The following is an 18,019-nucleotide window of genomic DNA, read 5'->3' as shown; positions in this document are numbered from 1 at the left end:
TAAGAAGGGCTACATTGCCTTCAGAGGCATCACAACACAGGTTTGGTGCAGGTTGAGTTGCAGTTTTGTCACAAACTCTGCAACTAGGCAAGTGGCTTTGCAGTCACACTTGAAGGACAAAATAATAGGACTGAGCCCTAGGCAAGGTGCAAATAATCCCCAGACTCTGAGGGTCCCAACTGGTAGCAGTACATCTCAGTGTCTTACAACAAACTTTTCCTTCTGCATTCCAACAGCAGGGCAGGAAAGGCAGGCACATGCTGCTGGGACACAATAAGCTCTGCAATGCAGGCAGACTCACCAGAAACAGGCATTTACAGTCCACAAGTGAGTTCCTAGGTCATCTCTGATCTTTCATCCCACTCCTTTCATTCCAGAAATTACACCCAACTTATTTCAGGTTGGATAAAGACTATAAAATGGGGAGTTTCCAAGGAAATTAAAAGGAGATAGCACACTAGTCTTTGAGGCTGTACAGCGTTTTATTATAAGCATGAGATAAAGCACATTTTTCTTAGGTGCATCAAGTTTTTATGACATTCTGCTTAAATAAAGACCGGTCATACAATGAACCTTTACAAAGAAACAACTCTGTCTAAACAAGAACTGCCTTTTCCAAGCCTTCAGGTACCCTGTTTTGTATTGGCATGACATTACACACAGAGCTACACACACACACACACACCCCCCAAAGAGTATGTTAGGTCATTGAGTCAAGCCTTCAAAAGACAGGAAATAACTAAAATCAGGCTGGTAACATGGGCAACTATTTCTGGAAAATAATGATGAAAAGTTTGAAACCAGGTGTTTAGTTGATGCCAGGCTGCTCGTATGCAGCCTCCCATAGTGGCAAGTAATTTTGCATTGAGTCAGACCTCTCACCCACTCTGACTGTCTTTCCTATCATACACTTGTCACATGCAGAGTTAAATATTACAGATTTTTTTTGTAATACATGAGAAAACATGACAGTGTTGAAATTTGGAAGGTTATATGTTGCAACATTAAACAGCATGAATATTGTGGATAAACAGTTCTGGGTACAGAACGCATGACTTAGGGCTTTGCTATTGCCCTGCTTTTGTGCTAATTAGCACAAAGATAAAGAATTAAACTGACATGTTCCAGGAAGTTTTGTACTACAATCAGTGATAAAGATGTAACTTCAAAGGCATTGATACAAATATCTAAAAGCAGTGTTAACAGTGGCACAGTGCAGTGTGTGGCTATTCTGTTCTGTTTCCTTTCTTAAGATGGTTCCAGCGTGTCTTTTTGTAGTACCGATGTGACATTAGGGACCAGTTCAGCCACTGAACAGAACGGCACAATACAGAAAACAAAACCAAACCCTACATCAAAAGGTGTTTGAGATGTAAATCTCAAGCACTCAGAAGTCAGTAAATACCCACCCTGATTATAGCACCTGTATGGACTGCTTCCCTTCACTGTGGGTGTCCACACCAACAAAAAGCACCACATCTACATTGTGACTGAAAGCACAAAAATGCCTAGCCCTTCACCCCTGTCTGCAGCCTCCTTTTAAACACCACACGTCCAAGAATGTGGGTGTGGAACTGGCCCAGCATGGTAAGTACGTTGTGCATTTTTCTATTCATTGTGTGCAATGATCCACAATGAACCACTTCCACAAATAAGCAAACCTTGACAGCATCACCTCTCTCTTATTTTTTCATTAGCTTCATAGATATTCTGACAGTTGTCACTGTCACATATCAGCAGTTACTCAACGTTTAAAATAACAATATACAATTGGCATTGTGGGTCCCTAGGGAGAAAAATTTTAGTTTTGAGTGAATTTTGTGGACTCACTGTTTAATTGTCTTCTTTCACACTGGACAGCACATGAAACAACTTAGTGTTAAAAAGTTGCTAAGTCTCCAGACTCATGCATAGCTTTAGTACAAAAGTTTGGAAAAATAATCAGCCACCATGCTGTCTTCTGTTCCCAGAATTGATAGTCATGCATGGGAATGCCCTTCCAGTTCTCTTCATCAATTATGTCTCTTCCCATTTTCATACCTGGTTTGCACACCAGTGCGGGAGAGGCAGGTTAGACAAAACTGTATTGCAAATGTGTCTTTGTATGAACCCCCTTCATTCACAGCCATCTAAAAAGAACTGCAATACCATCAAATTTGCTCTTTGCGCTGCCAAACTATAAATGGAAGGCTACTTTCTAATGCATCCTGTGACAGCAGGAGGTGATGACAAAGCTATACACAAGTAGAATTTGCTTTCAAATAATAATACCTCTTGATGGCTGCAGAAGAAACCAGGAAGATCTAAGCAGGATTCCTCACATCCTTGTGCCTTCCAAGTGCAGTGCATGTAGCCTGGAGGTGTGCCACACCACAGGGCTGACAGGGAGCTCAGAAGGTCATGCAATTCCCCTTTCTGCCTAAGGCCAGCATCAGCAATGCCTAAACCACAGGTGCCAATCTTGAAAATCTTCACAACAGATTCGAAGATGAGCTATCACAAAGGAATGATGGGTTAGCTGCCAAAGTCTCACTAGTAGTAGTTTGGAAACTTGGGTGTTTCCTCAAAACATGTAGCTAAAACCAAGAGGGCATAGCATAAATGCTGGCTGAGAACCTACCGTCTGTCAAGAATAGAGACCTGGATGCTTAACACTGCGAGGAAAGTGACACTGCACTTGGAATTAGTTTCACAGCCCTACCATGACTGAAGCTATAGCTTTATCCTTTTCTTGTTCAGCATGCTACCATAACTTAAACATATAAAAATAGCTACAAAAAGACAACCACTTACTGAATTTTGCATAGTGTAATACCACCTTTATTGTCTGCAGCGCTGGCTTTCAGGATTTTCATAGGAATTGTGATGCACAAGAGATTTTAATGTTTATTTGGCAAAACCGACATGCCAGATGGATGAATCATGTGAAGACAGTGGAGCTGTTGTTTACTCTGATGGGAAAAAGTGTTTGATTTCAACAGCAGCATCACACAAAGCTCACAGGCCAAGGGAAGAAGTGATAGCAATTGAGGACAACATCATTTGGTTGAACCAGTGAAAGTACAGTAACATACATCGGTGACTAAACATTAATTCGTCCCTGTATTCCTGTTGAGGTACTGCATTGAACTGTCACGATCTCTGCTCACACAGGAATAGCACCTGACACACTGTCCACATGACTGCAGTGTGGCCATCTGCTGAGCCCTGCATGACTGCCTGGGGAAGCACTGCAATGGGAAAGCTCTGCTGCCTTATTACTGGTGAGACACTGGTGAAAGAAAAAAACACCTGACCAAAAGGTACTAGGAGCAATCTTGCTTGCCAGCTTGCTGCTGGGCTGTGTTCCTCCTCACAGCATCTCTTGTGAAAAAGAGATCCTTTGGTTATTTCAGTTTGCTGATGTTATTTCCCTCTCCCTTCATCAGGGCATGTTGAATTACTGGAATGGGCAGGAGTGCTCACTGTAATGTTTGGAAAAAATTCACTGACAGGGGAAAGGGTGGAGGCAAACAGAATGCAAAAATTATAGAATCATACAATCGTTTTGGTTGAAAAATACCTTTAAGATCACAGAGTCCAACCGTTAACCTAGCACTGCCAAATCCATCACTAAACCATGTCCCTAAGAGCCACATCTACACATCTTTTAAATACCTCCAGGGATGATGACTCAACCACCCCCAACCCCCCACCCCCCCCATCCCCAGGCAGCCTCTTCCAATGCTTGACAACACTGTCAGTGAAGAAACTTTTCCTAATATCCCATCTAAACCTCTCCTGGCACAACCTGAGGCCATTTACTCTTCTCCTCTTACTTGTTACTTGGGAAAAGAGACCAACACCCACTTCACAGCCTCCTTTCAGGCAGTTGTAGAGAGCAGTAAGGTCTCCCCTGAGCCTCCTCCTCTCCAGACTAAAGAAACCCAGTTCCCTCAGCTGCTCCTTGCAAGCCTTGTGCTCCAGACCCTTCCCCAGCCCCGTGGCCCTTCCCTGGACACGCTGCAGCCCCTCTACGTCCCTCCTGCAGTGAGGGGCCCAAACCTGAACACAGGGTTCGAGGTGCAGCCTCACCAGTGCCGAGTGCAGGGGGACAGTCCCTTCCCTTGCCCTGCTGGCCACACTGCTCCTGACACAAGCCAGGGTGCTGCTGGCCTCCTTGGCCACCTGGGCACACTGCTGGCTCATGCCCAGCCGGCTGCCGACCAGCACCCCCAGGCCCTTTCCCACCAGGCCCTTTCCAGCCGCTCTGCCCCAGCCTGTAGCGCTGTGTGGGGCTGGTGTGACCCAGGTGCAGGACCCGACACGGAGCCTTCTCGAACCTCATCCAGCTGGCCTTGGCCCATCGGTCCGGCATGTCCAGATCCCTCTGCAGAGCCTTCCTGGACAGGATCAACACTCCTGCCCAACTTGGTGTCATCTGCAAACTTACTGAGGGTGCACTCGATCCCTTTGTCCAGATCATCAATGAAGATATTAAACAGGACTGGCCCAGCACTGAGCCCTGCGGAACACCACTTGTGACCAGCCACCAGCTGGATGTAACTCCATTCACCAGCACTCTTTGGGCTTGGCCATGCACCCAGCTGATTTTTTTTTTTTTGGTTGGTTGGTTGGTTGGTTGGGGTTTTTTGATCAGAAAAAGGAAGTATTTTGCCTTTTAGCATTTACCCTTTCCCTGCACACAAAATAGCTGTGCTTTCTTGCTGCATGTTCCAAAGTCAGAAACTCTGCCCTTTTTTAATTGGTGTACACAGCCTCAAACTGTCTGTTGACACAGCTGGCTGAGAGGTTACACCAGGGTAAAAATGGGATATTGTCAAACAGCTACAGAGTAGAAATCAGGAAAACTTACCATCTGTCTAGGTGCTTGCATTATACTCATCTGAGCTCCCAGGCTGTTTCAACACCAGTACATTTCAGGGGGTTGAGCCTTTGCTACATTGATAGAGAACTCTAAAGTTCTGAAACTTCAAAATGCTTCTGCCCCAGCAGATCCCTCAGAGAAGGTGAGACAGGCTGTTTCTCAACACCTCTTCCTTGAGGAGTTCCCCAGCAAGACTGTCATCTTCATGCAGGACTTCCTTGTAGAGCAGAAGTGATAGACACTATAGGTGATCATAGAAAAGATCTTTGCCAGCCCTTTACTGTGAAATTAAACTGTCTTGTTCAAGGATAGTGTGTCGAGGGCATTCTTCCTTCCCCAAAGGCACACATAACATCCTCCACTCTTAGCGCAAATCAGTTACAAAAAAAGCCTGTTGGAATATGAGGCTGAGAGTGCAGATTAGTTGACCAGCTACTAGGAATGACATCAGAGCATTCTAGTCACTGTGGCAACAGTCCCCTATTAAGAAGCATAATTGTTCTGATCAGTGGAAAATGCTTTCATTTCCTATACCAAAAATCCAATCGCCATTTTAAAAACTATGGCTCGTGACTTTCTTACATCTTAACACTGCTCTATTATGAGCTGTCTGTTATTAAAAAGACACAAGCTCATCATTTACAGCCAATGTCTACATGTTCTTAATACTGTGGGTTTAATTCATAGCATGTATGTAATCACTGTTAGAAAGAACATAAATTAATTAAAATAATCATTTAGACTACCTACAACAAATCTGAAATCCAGTGTTTACTCATCTTACTAGATACTAAATCTAGAAAATGGCTGCTAACTTGATTCCCACTGACTGGCATTACTTTCTTTCCAGATACACTCTCACGTATCATCTCCTACACAGCACATTGTTTATATTTTGTTCCCTTATACAGTCTTATTACCTTGCCTTGTAACTTCATAAGCCAGAGCCATACAGCCCAGTTTGCACATACTTGGTGCAAAAGCTCACTTAATAGCAAGCCATTCCTCTGCTGTCATTGCACTGGGATGTTATGCTGTCATCATCTCTCTGATTAAGAAAAAAAGGGAGGTTTTCCCCCCTTCTATTCACAATTCTTCTGATGTTGCATCGAAAGAGTTACATTCTGCATATGTAAGGACCTCGTTATCCAGTCTGTACTTGGGAAAATCCCAACCTAAATAGCTTGCATGAAACTTGTAATATTTATCTCCTGCCTCTCTGCCCTGCATTTCACCCCTTCGCAGACGAGTGTTGTGCAGCCATCTTCCTGAAATGGGACTTTGAGGGTCAAGGCCACTGACCAGCCTGTTGTGCCAGCACTTCCTGGACAAAAAGGACAAAAATCAAGAGGGCTGGTTTGTGGTTCTGGGCCATGAGTGAGGGCATGATACATATGAGGATCTGCACTCACACAAGCCCCACTAGAAAACTCACTCCCGAGGTGGAGCCTGGCTCCAAGGCACAAATTTAGGCACCAATTTTGCCATACTACTCTGTATTGTTAATAGAAAGTGGTTACCTTCTTTTGCTTCTAGCAGTAGCAGCTGTACAGACCGGTGATGGGTGGTACCATGCCCTCTGAGCAGCAGCCAATCCTTCCAAGCAAACAGACTCAATTTTTGGGAAAAAAGAATTAAAACATAAGTGATAACATCTGATTGTCAACACTCTAAAAAAACCACTGATATTCCCACTCATATACACATAACAGGAATAATTCTGTCCATAAGCTTATCAGAAGACTTCTAACTGACCTTAAGTGCAAGCACATTTTTTTTCCCGTATCTGTGATACAGTTTAGAAATGTCAATGAATTAACCTTATTTAAATGATAATAACGTATGAATTACAATGAACATTTCTTACATGAAAGCAAAATTTATGGAACAAAATGTTTTGCAAGGTAGGACAGAGTCAACATAGGATGAAGCAAAACTCTGCAGACCAACTTTTGCAAGCTTCCCAAATAACTCTATTTACTTCACTGAAATACTTTTTGAAGATGTAAATTACCACAAATTGGGGTTCTACACATTTACACTGAAAAAGAGATTTGAATGGATGAACAGTATAGTTCATCATTTCAGCCAAAATAATTGTTACCTCACACAAAAAAAAAAAATAGTGCTGAAGACAAGGAAAATGCCTGAGGCAAGACTGTCATTTTGGAAACAGTGCTTGGAGGAAAAGTACGAACCCCACTCTAGGATTATATCAAGTTCTTCAACAATAGAGAATGTCACCATCTTCAAGGGTGAAAGTAAACCACTAAGGTGATGCCACATACCAAGGACACTCCTCTTAACAGAGTAAATCAAAGAAGAGTATGCAACTGACATATCCAAAGCCAAGAAGTTCAATGATCTGAACAATTAATGAAGCCTCACTTCTTATGGATCTGTCTTACACTGTTTCCCCAGCAGGGCTCTGATGACATGTGTCTCTCACAGACACACAGCATCATGACTCTTGCAGGAATTTTGTATACTGAGACTGTCTTAGCATGTAGCTGGGATCGTCAAGGTGCCAAAGTCATTCCAAGAGGAGAAAAACAAACAGACATACAGACACATACAAACACATTCACAGACATGAATGCAGGACCAGATAAGCCTTATCCTCTAGGAAAGAGAACAACCAAATATGTTCTAGTGATAAGCTCCACAGAAACTCTTTTAAATGAATTAAACAGATGAGCTCTTCTACCCTGATTTTGGTCAAATACCAGTCCAGTTGTCATCTGATACCTGTTTAGTGGCCTCCAGCCCATTTCTACTGAATGGTGGGCTCTAAGCTTCATGAGCTTCAAAAGCCGCAATAGGTATTCTGTTAAGTTATAGCACAGAAAACAGGAAATCAGTGCAATGAAAAGTCAGCTCCCCTTTGCCCCAACATGTCAGGCACCACAGGGTTCCTAACATTGATTGATGTGTCTGTTGGACATAGAGGGTGACACCCCCTCCTCATCTCCCCTGACTGTTTTTCCTGAAGAGCCTGTATCCTTCCATTCCAACATTCCACACATGGGAGCCATCCCACCACATGTCAGTGATGCCAGTAAGATCACAGCCCTGCAGACATGTGCACATCTCTAACTCCTCATGTTTATTCTCTGTGCTACAGGCATTTGCATAGAGGCATTGAAGCCAGGCCCCGACGAAGCTGACTTACTGGCTGGAGTGGCTGGAATTCCTCCGTGCTGCTCTTCAGGTGCTCTCCTGCTGACCTGCAATCCCTCTCCAGAATCTGGGCATCTCTTGCTGGCAATGGCATCAAAATGGTAGGAATGGGATGGACTGAAGTTCCCCTCCACCTGCAACTTTAGTTTAAAGCCCCCTTTGCCACCTTGGCAAGCCTATGACTGAAGAACTCTTTGTCTCTGACAGATGGACCTCATCAGCCCCCAGCAGACCAGGTTTCTCAAAGCACAACCCATGACCTAAGCAGCTGAACCTCTGTCTGTGACACCTGCCCTGCAACCATTTGTTGATTCGCTAGATTTGACTGGTCCTTTCAAACCCCCTCCCTTTGAATGGAAGGGCTGATGAAAAAACTATCTGTGCTTCAGAGTCCCTTACCACCACTCCCAGGGCTCAGTAACCCCTCCTGATATTCCTCTGGCTGCTCCTGGCTGTATCACTGGTCCACCCACATGAAACAATTGCGGCTGATTAAATAGTGGACTGCATGAGGCCTGGCGGCCTCTCGGTGACTTCCCTGACATGCGCCCCTACTAAGCAGCACACCTCTCCAAAGAACACACCAGGTCAGCTGAGGCGCACCTCCCAGGAGAGCCGCCTCTGCTGTCACCGTCGCCTCTCCTTAGCTGCGCTGGCCGTTACACAGGGAGCAGGCCGGGCTGCCTCAGGCGGCGCCGCCATGTCTCCTGCGGTGGCCGCCGCGTCTTTCCCTCTCACTCTGCAGAGTGGTGAGGTGGCCCTGACAAGGCACCGCAGCCTTTGGGGGAATCTCTCCCTCCTGCAGGTCCCTGCTGTTGCACGCTTCCCTTCTTCAGTATCACCGGCCCCCTCCGCCCCCTCTGCGTGTGCCAGCAGGGGTTTTCGGCTGTTACGCCGTGGACCCGCGGCGGACTGCACCGGGAACCAGCCATCTAACCCCGCCTCCGCCTCCCTGCCCTCAGGCTGCCCTCCCACCGCCTCCTGCCGCTCAGCCGCCCGCTGCGGGAGGGCTCCCCCCGGGCACACCTGTCGCCTGTCCCTGCCCCAGGAGGCGGCTCCAGGTGCCCGCTGCAGGCTCTGCCCTCTGCGGCTCCCGAGGGAAGGGCGGCGGCGCAGAGCCCCCCAGCCGGAGCTGCAGCCTTGGCTCTCTGAACAATGCCCGCCATTCTGCCTTGAGGCCCAGGTGGAATGAGCGCCCGTCACCTGCGCAGGTGGGCACTGACCGGTGCCCGGCTGCTGCCCTGCGCGCACTTCTCTGCCCCGGCCTCCGGCAGCCGCCCACGTCTCGTCAGCCGCTCTCGCGAGAGCTGCGGCCGCAGGGGGCTGCGCGCCGCCGGGGGCGCAGGGTCCCTGTGCGCGCCGGCCGGGCTGCTGCGCGCGGGGACACGGCTGCGGGGCCGGTCGCCTAGGGCAGCGGCTGTTGGTGGCGCTGACACCGCGTTTAACCTGCAGTCTGAACCAACACCAGATTTCGGTGAGACAGAGCTCGGTCTGGGTATAGACCTCCAGAATGCCATGGTTTATCACCACCTGCAGTTGGAAGAATAATTCACAGTTCTGTCTGTTCTTAACTAGCTGCCAGCTAGCTGCCAATATTCTCCCAGGTCCAAAAATTTTGGATCTGGGACCTTTATGCCTTTGGAGAAATTTACAGGCTAGTTATGGCACACTTCATCAGTCCTTCACACATTGAAAACAAAGAGCCAGCAACATGGTCCTGGAACAAGGTGAAAATAAACACCTTCCCTCCTTGCTGCCTCTCCTCTGCATTGAGCAGCGCTACAGAGAGCTGGCGCACTGAATCGTTTGGCCAGCTATGTTAGCAGCAAAGGTTTTCTCCCCTCAAACTGGGTGTAACTGGAGAGGTCTTAAGTCTGGCCCCACAGCAAGCAAGTGCATACTGATGTTTAGAACGGGATCTAAGCACAGGTTGTATTGCTGCCGCTAAGCATACACATCTCAGTGGTTTAAACTTCCTAATTTAAGCACCTTTGCATGATCTTCTGTATTGGAGAAGGGTAAGTTTATTATTATCTGGAAAATTTATCATTGTTTTGATCTGGAATTTGTAACTTCTGAAATAATTTACATTTAAATGAAGGACTAAATAGCTGCAGAACATTTTCTTCCCATATAGATAACTTAAAATAATGAATTAGACTTTAAAGTGCTCGTGCTGGTCTTACATTCACCATGATGGAATTTTATTTGATGGAAACTTCAGAAGAATCTGTATAGGATTTCTGAATTTGTTTCCCTGTCAAGTCAGCTAAAAATACTTTCTGCGTGACACATTAAAGAAGCAGTAAAAATGAAGATAAATATATCCTTGGAAGAGAGGAGCCATAAGCAGAAAAACTCCTTTCCAGGACTTGTGGTTTCCATGCTGAAAGTACTGGCCCTCAGTCTACACATTCAATTTGCTCTCAGAACACCTGAGACAGCACAAGCAGGAGAATGCATTTGTCACTACTGAACTGAGCACTGCTATCCTTTGCTTCTTTTTTTACTTCACCTGGAGCACAGAGACATTTAAAATTTAGAGCCACACTCAGTAGCCCTCATTTAGCTGATTTGGTACAGAAGGTGTGAGATGTAATGCACTAGGTGGCAGACAAAGAGTATAGACTCAGGTCTGGTTTTCCACAGTAAAGGTAAGCTGACTTGGCTGTGCATTATTTTCCCTTCCTGCCATTTCCTCTTCAGCATCTTCCTGAAGTGTTCATATTTACAAATAAAAGATCGAAAACCCTTCCCACTCTGTAAGTTATTATTCAGCTGGGTTAAGAGGATCAGGAAATGCAGCTAGGGCACTAGTACCTCCCTCATCACATAAATCACAGCCTTCAGACAAAGCAGCATGTTGCAAGGTGACACCTCCTTCTAAATGCTCAAATGTAGAATAAAGCCTGCCAGCCCACTCTAAGCCATTACAGATGGCAGGTAAGAGCCAAACATCCTTGAGACAGTATCCACAGTTCTGCCTTGACCTTAGGAGATTCACGCAAAGACAGCTGAAGGATGCAGAAAGGATGCTGTAGACTTCTCTTCGCTTCCACGCTACACACCCTTTCTGTGGCTTAGAAACAAGTTTAGCAAGTACTGACCTTTTCTCCTGCTTTCCCATGCATGAAGTTTTGATCGGTGTCTATAAATATAAGAAAAATTTACCTCAAATAAATGCCCCTATAGCTGCAAAAGCAACATTAATTTATGTTGGCCTGAGCCAAAGTCAGCCATGCACACCACTCCCTGGTACAGTGTTTTCTTGCAAGATTAAGAGTAATTGGTGTAGAGAACTGAGCAGAGGCCGCTGCAGTGCCAATGGTAAAAAAGGATATGCATCCTTTAACCTTCAGAAAATGTCTTAGTAAAGTACAACACATCTGTCTCCAGCTTTCTTTAAGCAGCTTTGGCCCAGTATTATTTTCTGTCAAACCATCGGGTCTTTTAAGCAGCACAGCTCTCACCTGCTACTCCTTGCACTTAAAACACTTTACAACTAAGCTAATAAGTTCATTCTTCCCACAAGCTTGTTCCATAAAATACATTTTTAAATGCTGTAAAGACATGAAGAGACACAATAGTGGCCAAAACTATACACTGTGGACTGGTACCTTGCTAAATTAGCATGCCTTTTCCCATTCTGATGACCTGGCTTTCAGCTTTTCTAGTGCTATTTAAATTTAATCACGCAAGCTGAAACTGTATATACCAGCTGTCTGTCAAGGACTGATAATTCTTCTTAATTTTAATGACAAAATTTTGTCAGAAGTGTTTTGTTATTTCTAAGAATAGGACTAGAGAATGTGTTGCTTTGCTGAAGTTAAAAAATGCTGGCAACACATCCACGGGGAACTTTAAACTCTCCCTTAAATGGAGTAGAAACGTAGTATGTTATGGGTAAAAGGGCATCAGAAGAGAAGGCATATCACAGAACAACTGTCAGCCTGTTTCCCAGTCTTGATGACACACAGTGAGGCAAGAGCTTCTCACATCTGCTGCTGAAGAGCTTAGTCAAGCTGTAGGCACAGCAAGTAAACTGGTATTCCAGCAAGGAAAGTAACCTTCCCCATTCCAGCCAGTCTCAACAGCTTCCTCTTCTGCCCTAGGAGACATGTAATGCTCTCTTTCATACCAGGTAGAAGATGGCCAACAAAAAGAACAGGAAATAAATACAGCTGATAAAATTAAAGCCTTTCTTAACACTTGCCACTGCTTCCATGATATGTTTTTTGCTTTCTATGAACCGTCAATACAAATTCCAAAAAAACAAAAGGTGGCTGTTGGTTTGGAGCAGGCCAGTGCTTGTAAAGCAGGTCTGAATATTTGACTGGAAATGCTGTGAAGAGAGATCATCATATTATTATCTGTGCCTTTAGAGGTCTGTTTATTTCTGTGAAATCACTGCTCTGATGTTCTGTAGGAAAATACCACATCATTGCAATTAAAAACTAGAAAGGAATCAAAGTCCAGTGGAAACTAATCCTGGAAGCTACTGGCTTTTGAAGCTTGATTATGCAACTCTAATAAAACTCTGATCGGGTTGGATCATGTAGCTATAATTGAAAATTTTGGAGGTACAATATTTACTGTATTTGAAGATACATGTATATAAACTGCTCTGTTGTAGTAACTGAATCTGTAGAAATTGTGATTTTTTTTGTTGTTAGTGATAAGCATACATACATACACACACTTCCTTCATTAGCCCACTCAAACACTTCAGTATCAATAGAAACAGATACCTTATCCCAGGTCCACCCTTGAAATCCCTATATTGCAACACAATGGTCTTCCAATTAATTGTCATTCCCTTACCTTATCTACTCAGAGTCTGAATTCATCCCTGGTTAAGCTTGTTGCACTACATTTTGTTTGTGAGGCATCCACTCTGTGATAACCAGCTGTTTAATGATGTCCTACAAGAGGATTTAGGTTCATGGATTTTTGACTGCGTCCTAATTACAAGCTAAACACTGCCTAAAATTACAGCTTTGTTTCCATAGCACAAAAATGGACACACCTCTGTGAAGTCCTTTCCTTACTATGTCACAGCATTCATAAAAATGTTACATTATAATCTGCTCACAGTTAATTGAGAGTTGTTTTGATGCTTTCTGTTGCATCTGCCTAGCAGTATGCTGTGGTGTTATCAAGCAATTTACTGTCTTTTGTGTGTCTTTATTTTATAAATTTTAAAATCACTCATTGTTTTACTTTATGAAGTTACACTTTGCTATCACTGTTTGCTGGGTTAAAAACTGGATGGATGGGTGGACCCAAAGAGTGGTGGTGGATGGAGTTACATTCAGCTGGTGACTGGTCACAAGTGGTGTTCCCCAGGGCTCAGTGCTGGGGCCAGTCCTGCCTAAATCTCTATCAATGATCTGGATGAGACGATAGAGTCCACCCTCAGTAAGTTTGCAGAAGCCACCAAGTTACAGGGAGAGTGTTGATCTGCTTGATGGTAGGAAGGCTCGGCAGAGGGATCTGGACAGGCTGGACTGATGGGCCAAAGCTAAGGATCTCTGCTGTTCCTCTGTACTATAATCCATGTCTAAATGTATTTAAGGTGATACTGGGCAGGTTGCATTTGGCAAGGTAGGAACCTTACAGAGAAACTGAATTAGGTAGGAGTTTATTTTCACAGAATTATGTTTGTTGTTGAGGTTCAAGAAGGCTCAGTGCCAGGTCCTGCACCTGGGTCACACCAGCCCCACACAGCGCTACAGGCTGGGGCAGAGCGGCTGGAAAGGGCCTGGTGGGAAAGGGCCTGGGGGTGCTGGTCGGCAGCCGGCTGGGCATGAGCCAGCAGTGTGCCCAGGTGGCCAAGGAGGCCAGCAGCACCCTGGCTTGTGTCAGGAGCAGTGTGGCCAGCAGGGCAAGGGAAGGGACTGTCCCCCTGCACTCGGCACTGGTGAGGCTGCACCTCGAACCCTGTGTTCAGGTTTGGGCCCCTCACTGCAGGAGGGACGTAGAGGGGCTGCAGCGTGTTGAGGGAAGGGCCACGGGGCTGGGGAAGGGTCTGGAGCACAAGGCTTGCGAGGAGCAGCTGAGGGAACTGGGGCTCTTTTGTCTGGAGAAGAGGAGCCTCGGGGGAGACCTTACTACTCTCTACAGCTGCCTGAAAGGAGGTTGTAGGCAGGTGGGAGTGGGTCTCTTTTCCCAAGTAACAAGTAAGAGGAGAAGAGTAAATGGCCTCAGGTTGTGCCAGGAGAGGTTTAGATGGGATATTAGGAAAAGTTTCTTCACTTTTGATAGGGTTATCAAGCATTGGAAGAGGCTGCCTGGAGGTGGAGGGGTGGGGGGTTGGGGGTGGTTGAGTCACCATCCCTGGAGGTATTTAAAAGATGTGTAGATGTGGCACTTAGGGACATGGTTTAGTGATGGATTTGGCAGTGCTAGGTTAACGGTTGGACTCCATGATCTTAAAGGTATTTTTCAACGTAAACAATTCTACGATCCCATGATGGGTAAAAAAAATAATAATTATTACTTTTTTCAGTATAAGCAAAGCAATTTAGAATACTGCTAATATCAATGTCAAATAAACAGTTCCTTTTCTCCACAACAAGCATTTGATGTGTTCGGAAAACAACAGAGGTTGTAGTTCATTTATATTAATAGAAAGCATGAAGAAAACTGTCAAAAGCTTCTTTAATGATCGTTCCCTGCTCTTTCCCTTCCCACCATTGCTACCAAATAACACAGTCCAGTCGCTTTAACGTCTGTCAGTATGGTTCTGTATTCAAAGCCCAAGAGAAAACAGAATACACATTGGATAAAGACCACTCTCTTAATCACTACCTGCCTTTCATTATAGCTCTTTCATGCTTGTTTTGAAAGCATCTGTTGATTTCTCTAAGCAATGAATAAAAATCCTTGATATTTTTGCAAAGAAATAGAACCAGTTAGTGAAAAGGTACTCCAGAACTCATAATACCTTTTTTCTTGTCTATTTGGATCTCAACGAAGAGACATACGATATAAAAATATAGATGTGTTTTAGCTAAGCCACGGGAGGGAGCTGGTGCGTAGGCTGACAACAGCAACGACAATCCTTTTCACTGCTTTTGCAAGGCTGTTCTTACTGATGCTGCTTGCACACACACTCAAAATCAGCCTTCTTTAAGGAAATTTCCTAGAATTGCATGGAAATCTGAAGAGCAACGACTGCCTACCTGCTCACAGCCTCCACCCTGAGCACATGGATCACACTCCTTGAGCACACCTTCAGGATCACTATCTCTCAAAAGAGCTTCAGGGCAAAATGTAGTTTAAGGCAGCACAGGCTAACTTGCACTCACTTGGAAAACAACCAGCGTAGCCTGAACCTGATATTTTCTCACTGTGTGGAGGAAGGAAGACCTGAATGAGACAAAAAACATAGTTTTTACTTAGGTGTGCACTATGTACTTATACAAAGAGATCTATTTCTGAAATCTGACAACATTCCCATATATGGAAAATACGGATATATGTTTCTTATAAATGTTATATAGAAGATTGTGCAATAAGCACAATTGAAATATACACAGATTACAGGAATGGCTTTGCAGTTAATGTCAGCCTGATTGCCAAGGTCTTGTGAGAATGTTGACAGTTTATATATCTGGCAACAGCAGCATGACTGACTCATTACTTACAAAAGTATTCCCTCTCATTTGTCCTCTTTCAAGTCTGAAGCACATACAGAGGATATCAACTCTTCAACCAAAATCAGATGCTGTTTTCAAGTACTTTGTAACTGATCCCACAGTTAATTCACAATCAGATTCTCTCTTTCTCCAAAAGAACTTGGATCAAAAATAAATAACAATAGCCAAGGAAACATCATTCTGTGAAAATAAACTCCTACCTAATTCAGTTTCTCTGTAAGGTTTCTACCTTACCAAATGCAACCTGCCCAATGTCACCTTAAATACATTTAGACATGGTTTATAGTACAGAAGAACATCAGAGATCCTTCCTGAGTCTCACTGAATAAAGAATTTTACACTGTAGGCGCTAAAGACTTTCTAGTCCTTTGAAACATAAATCTCTTAATCAGGCACTTAAAGAGGTCAGAATAATAGTAGAGCACAATCCAGCTTGCTGAAGTTAGAGACTTCCATGGCAAAATCAAGTGTGGGACTGCCTTGTCTCAAAGACATTCAGAAGAATATACTTCTTTCTTACTGTTTTTAAAGTAGGATGCCTCTGCAGTTATTTCTTAGAACAGCATTATTATTGTGATTGCTTGTGTAAGCTGTTGCGACGCAGCGAGGTGAAACAAGTGCTTGACGGTATAAGGACACTTTCACTGGCCACGAAAAAAGACAGACAAATCCATCATGCTTAGCCAGCAGATCCAAGTGCACAAAGCAAAGTATGCTGAAAAACCTACCACACATGCTAATAAAAGCAACAAACGAAAGCACAACGGATATGCATGGTAGGAAAAAATGAGGAAAATACAGCATTAATGATCATCCCTACTGCTCTCAGGAAGGAGCCAAGGCACAATGGTCAGACCAGTATTTTCAAAGCAAGAAGTGGAGTGTTCAGTTGAAAATACTGAAGCCTAGTTTTCAAAGTGCTGAAGATTAGTAACTCAAAGGCAGGCATAGCATAACAGAAAATGAGCCAATCTAACTGCTGAGAACACAAAACGTAAGCCATTTTGAACTATTTGCAGTTGAGTCCCTATTTTCCAACTACTTAAAATTCCAAGGAACTGCATTTTTAGAGTCCCACTCAGCAATAAGGAATCTATTAAATGATAGGGAGTAATGTAAGCGGTTAGAAGAAGTCACCTTATTTTAAGATGACAGCTTCTAAGAAAAACAGTAATACAAATCTTACTCTTGCATAAAAGCATTAGAATTATTTTATTAGTTACAATTATGATTATATTTATTATCTTACAATTTCAGCAAAATAAATTATACCAAAAATTATGCTATGTAAATAATAAGAAATAAATCAGCACAGAAAAAGCCAACTATTTAAGAACTTCCTGTTGTTATTGTAGTCTTTTGTTGTGCATGCTTACATTTCAACTATATTAAAAAGGGTGGGGGCTAATATACTTACATAGAATTTTCTCTAGTACAATTCCAGTAATCCCACCGACAACAATGAGATTAGTTCTATGATAAAACTGGAAATCAGACGTATGGGACTGGTTCCTAAGCACACACAAAGTCTAAGAAAATAAAACAGGACAGACAAAATAAAATAAAACAAAATAGATACTAAGTTAATTAATATACATCTTTTAATAATTAATTGTAACAATGCCAAATAGTTGCTTTTATTGTGTGCATATATTCAGTGAGATTGTCCTCTCACCAAGAAAACAACAAAGGAAAAATTGATACCAGCACGCCTGCAGTGAGCAAGCCAAAGGAAAATATTTTTCTGTCTTCTAATCTTCTTGTTTAAGCTTTTTATTTCTTTACTTTTCTCTTCCGTGGCAAATCCCCTGTCAGTTTTTACTGACACTTCATCAAGGATCACATTGCTTTGCTACAGCCTATTGGATGCATGAAAGGGGCAAATGTGAAAAAGGCGTTAAGATCTTGATATATGCAATGGCAGAAGGCCAGCTGAACCCACAGACTAGAGAAACTGAAGGGTGGCCAACTTACAGGCACCATACTGATAGCTGTACACAGCCACAACTCTGAAATTGACTTGTCAGTCTGCAGCAGACCTGCAAAACCCATAAAACATTTACTGATAATTTAGTATGCAGACAACCCAGCTAAAGACTTTTCGTAATTCCAGCACTATTGGTATTACCCAGAAGGTATCTTCAAACAAATTTTTTATATTTAATTACACACAACAGCTTCACAAGAAAAATAAGTGACCCTGATATACTTACAGGTTTCAGATTTGCTACATTGGGCCTGCCAGAGCATGTCCTCACTCTACCAGCAGAAAATATTAAATTTCAAAGACAAGAAAAGTCACGCCATGTCG

The 18,019-nt window shown here is 43.7% G+C and overlaps 1 protein-coding gene and 1 long non-coding RNA gene across 3 annotated transcripts; both read right to left on the bottom strand.

The window, feature by feature from the left end:
* Window positions 1–458: 458 nt before the first annotated feature.
* On the bottom strand, window positions 459–9,330 carry LOC114013330 (uncharacterized). 2 transcript variants are annotated; one of them, XM_055791241.1, is made up of 5 exons: window positions 9,074–9,330; window positions 8,040–8,187; window positions 6,388–6,479; window positions 4,856–6,191; window positions 3,165–3,464 (listed from the first exon to the last, which is right to left on the bottom strand). In XM_055791241.1, exons 1-4 carry the CDS (start codon window positions 9,211–9,213, stop codon window positions 5,954–5,956), a joined length of 618 nt encoding a protein of 205 aa, XP_055647216.1. In that variant the 5' UTR covers window positions 9,214–9,330; the 3' UTR covers window positions 3,165–3,464; window positions 4,856–5,953. The 2 variants fall into 2 exon arrangements, 1 of the variants encoding a protein (XP_055647216.1); XR_008744826.1 differs by lacking the exon at window positions 3,165–3,464 and adding an exon at window positions 459–2,040 and having other exon boundaries at window positions 4,856–9,330.
* A 2,936-nt stretch (window positions 9,331–12,266) lies between these two features.
* Window positions 12,267–17,350, bottom strand: LOC114013313 (uncharacterized). The gene is made up of 3 exons (XR_003556225.2): window positions 17,126–17,350; window positions 15,358–15,418; window positions 12,267–12,389 (listed from the first exon to the last, which is right to left on the bottom strand). It is a non-coding gene; the product is annotated as an uncharacterized LOC114013313 (long non-coding RNA).
* Between the last annotated feature and the right edge of the window lie 669 nt (window positions 17,351–18,019).

The sequence above is a fragment of the Falco peregrinus genome, chromosome Z (genome assembly GCF_023634155.1).
Source record: "Falco peregrinus isolate bFalPer1 chromosome Z, bFalPer1.pri, whole genome shotgun sequence".
NCBI lineage: Eukaryota > Metazoa > Chordata > Aves > Falconiformes > Falconidae > Falco > Falco peregrinus.
The sequence above is the reverse complement of the archived record's forward strand: the minus strand, read 5'-3'. Positions and strand labels throughout refer to the sequence as shown.

Coding starts and splice junctions, on each gene's coding strand:
- LOC114013330 (XM_055791241.1), bottom strand. CDS start 9,213: ATGGCGGGCATTGTTCAGAGAGCCAAGGCTGCAGCTCCGGCTGGGGGG. Junction 8,188..9,073: donor GGGGCAGGGACAGGCGACAG/GTGTGCCCGGGG, acceptor TTTAAACTAAAG/TTGCAGGTGGAGGGGAACTT. Junction 6,480..8,039: donor AATTCCAGCCACTCCAGCCA/GTAAGTCAGCTT, acceptor CCAAAAATTGAG/TCTGTTTGCTTGGAAGGATT.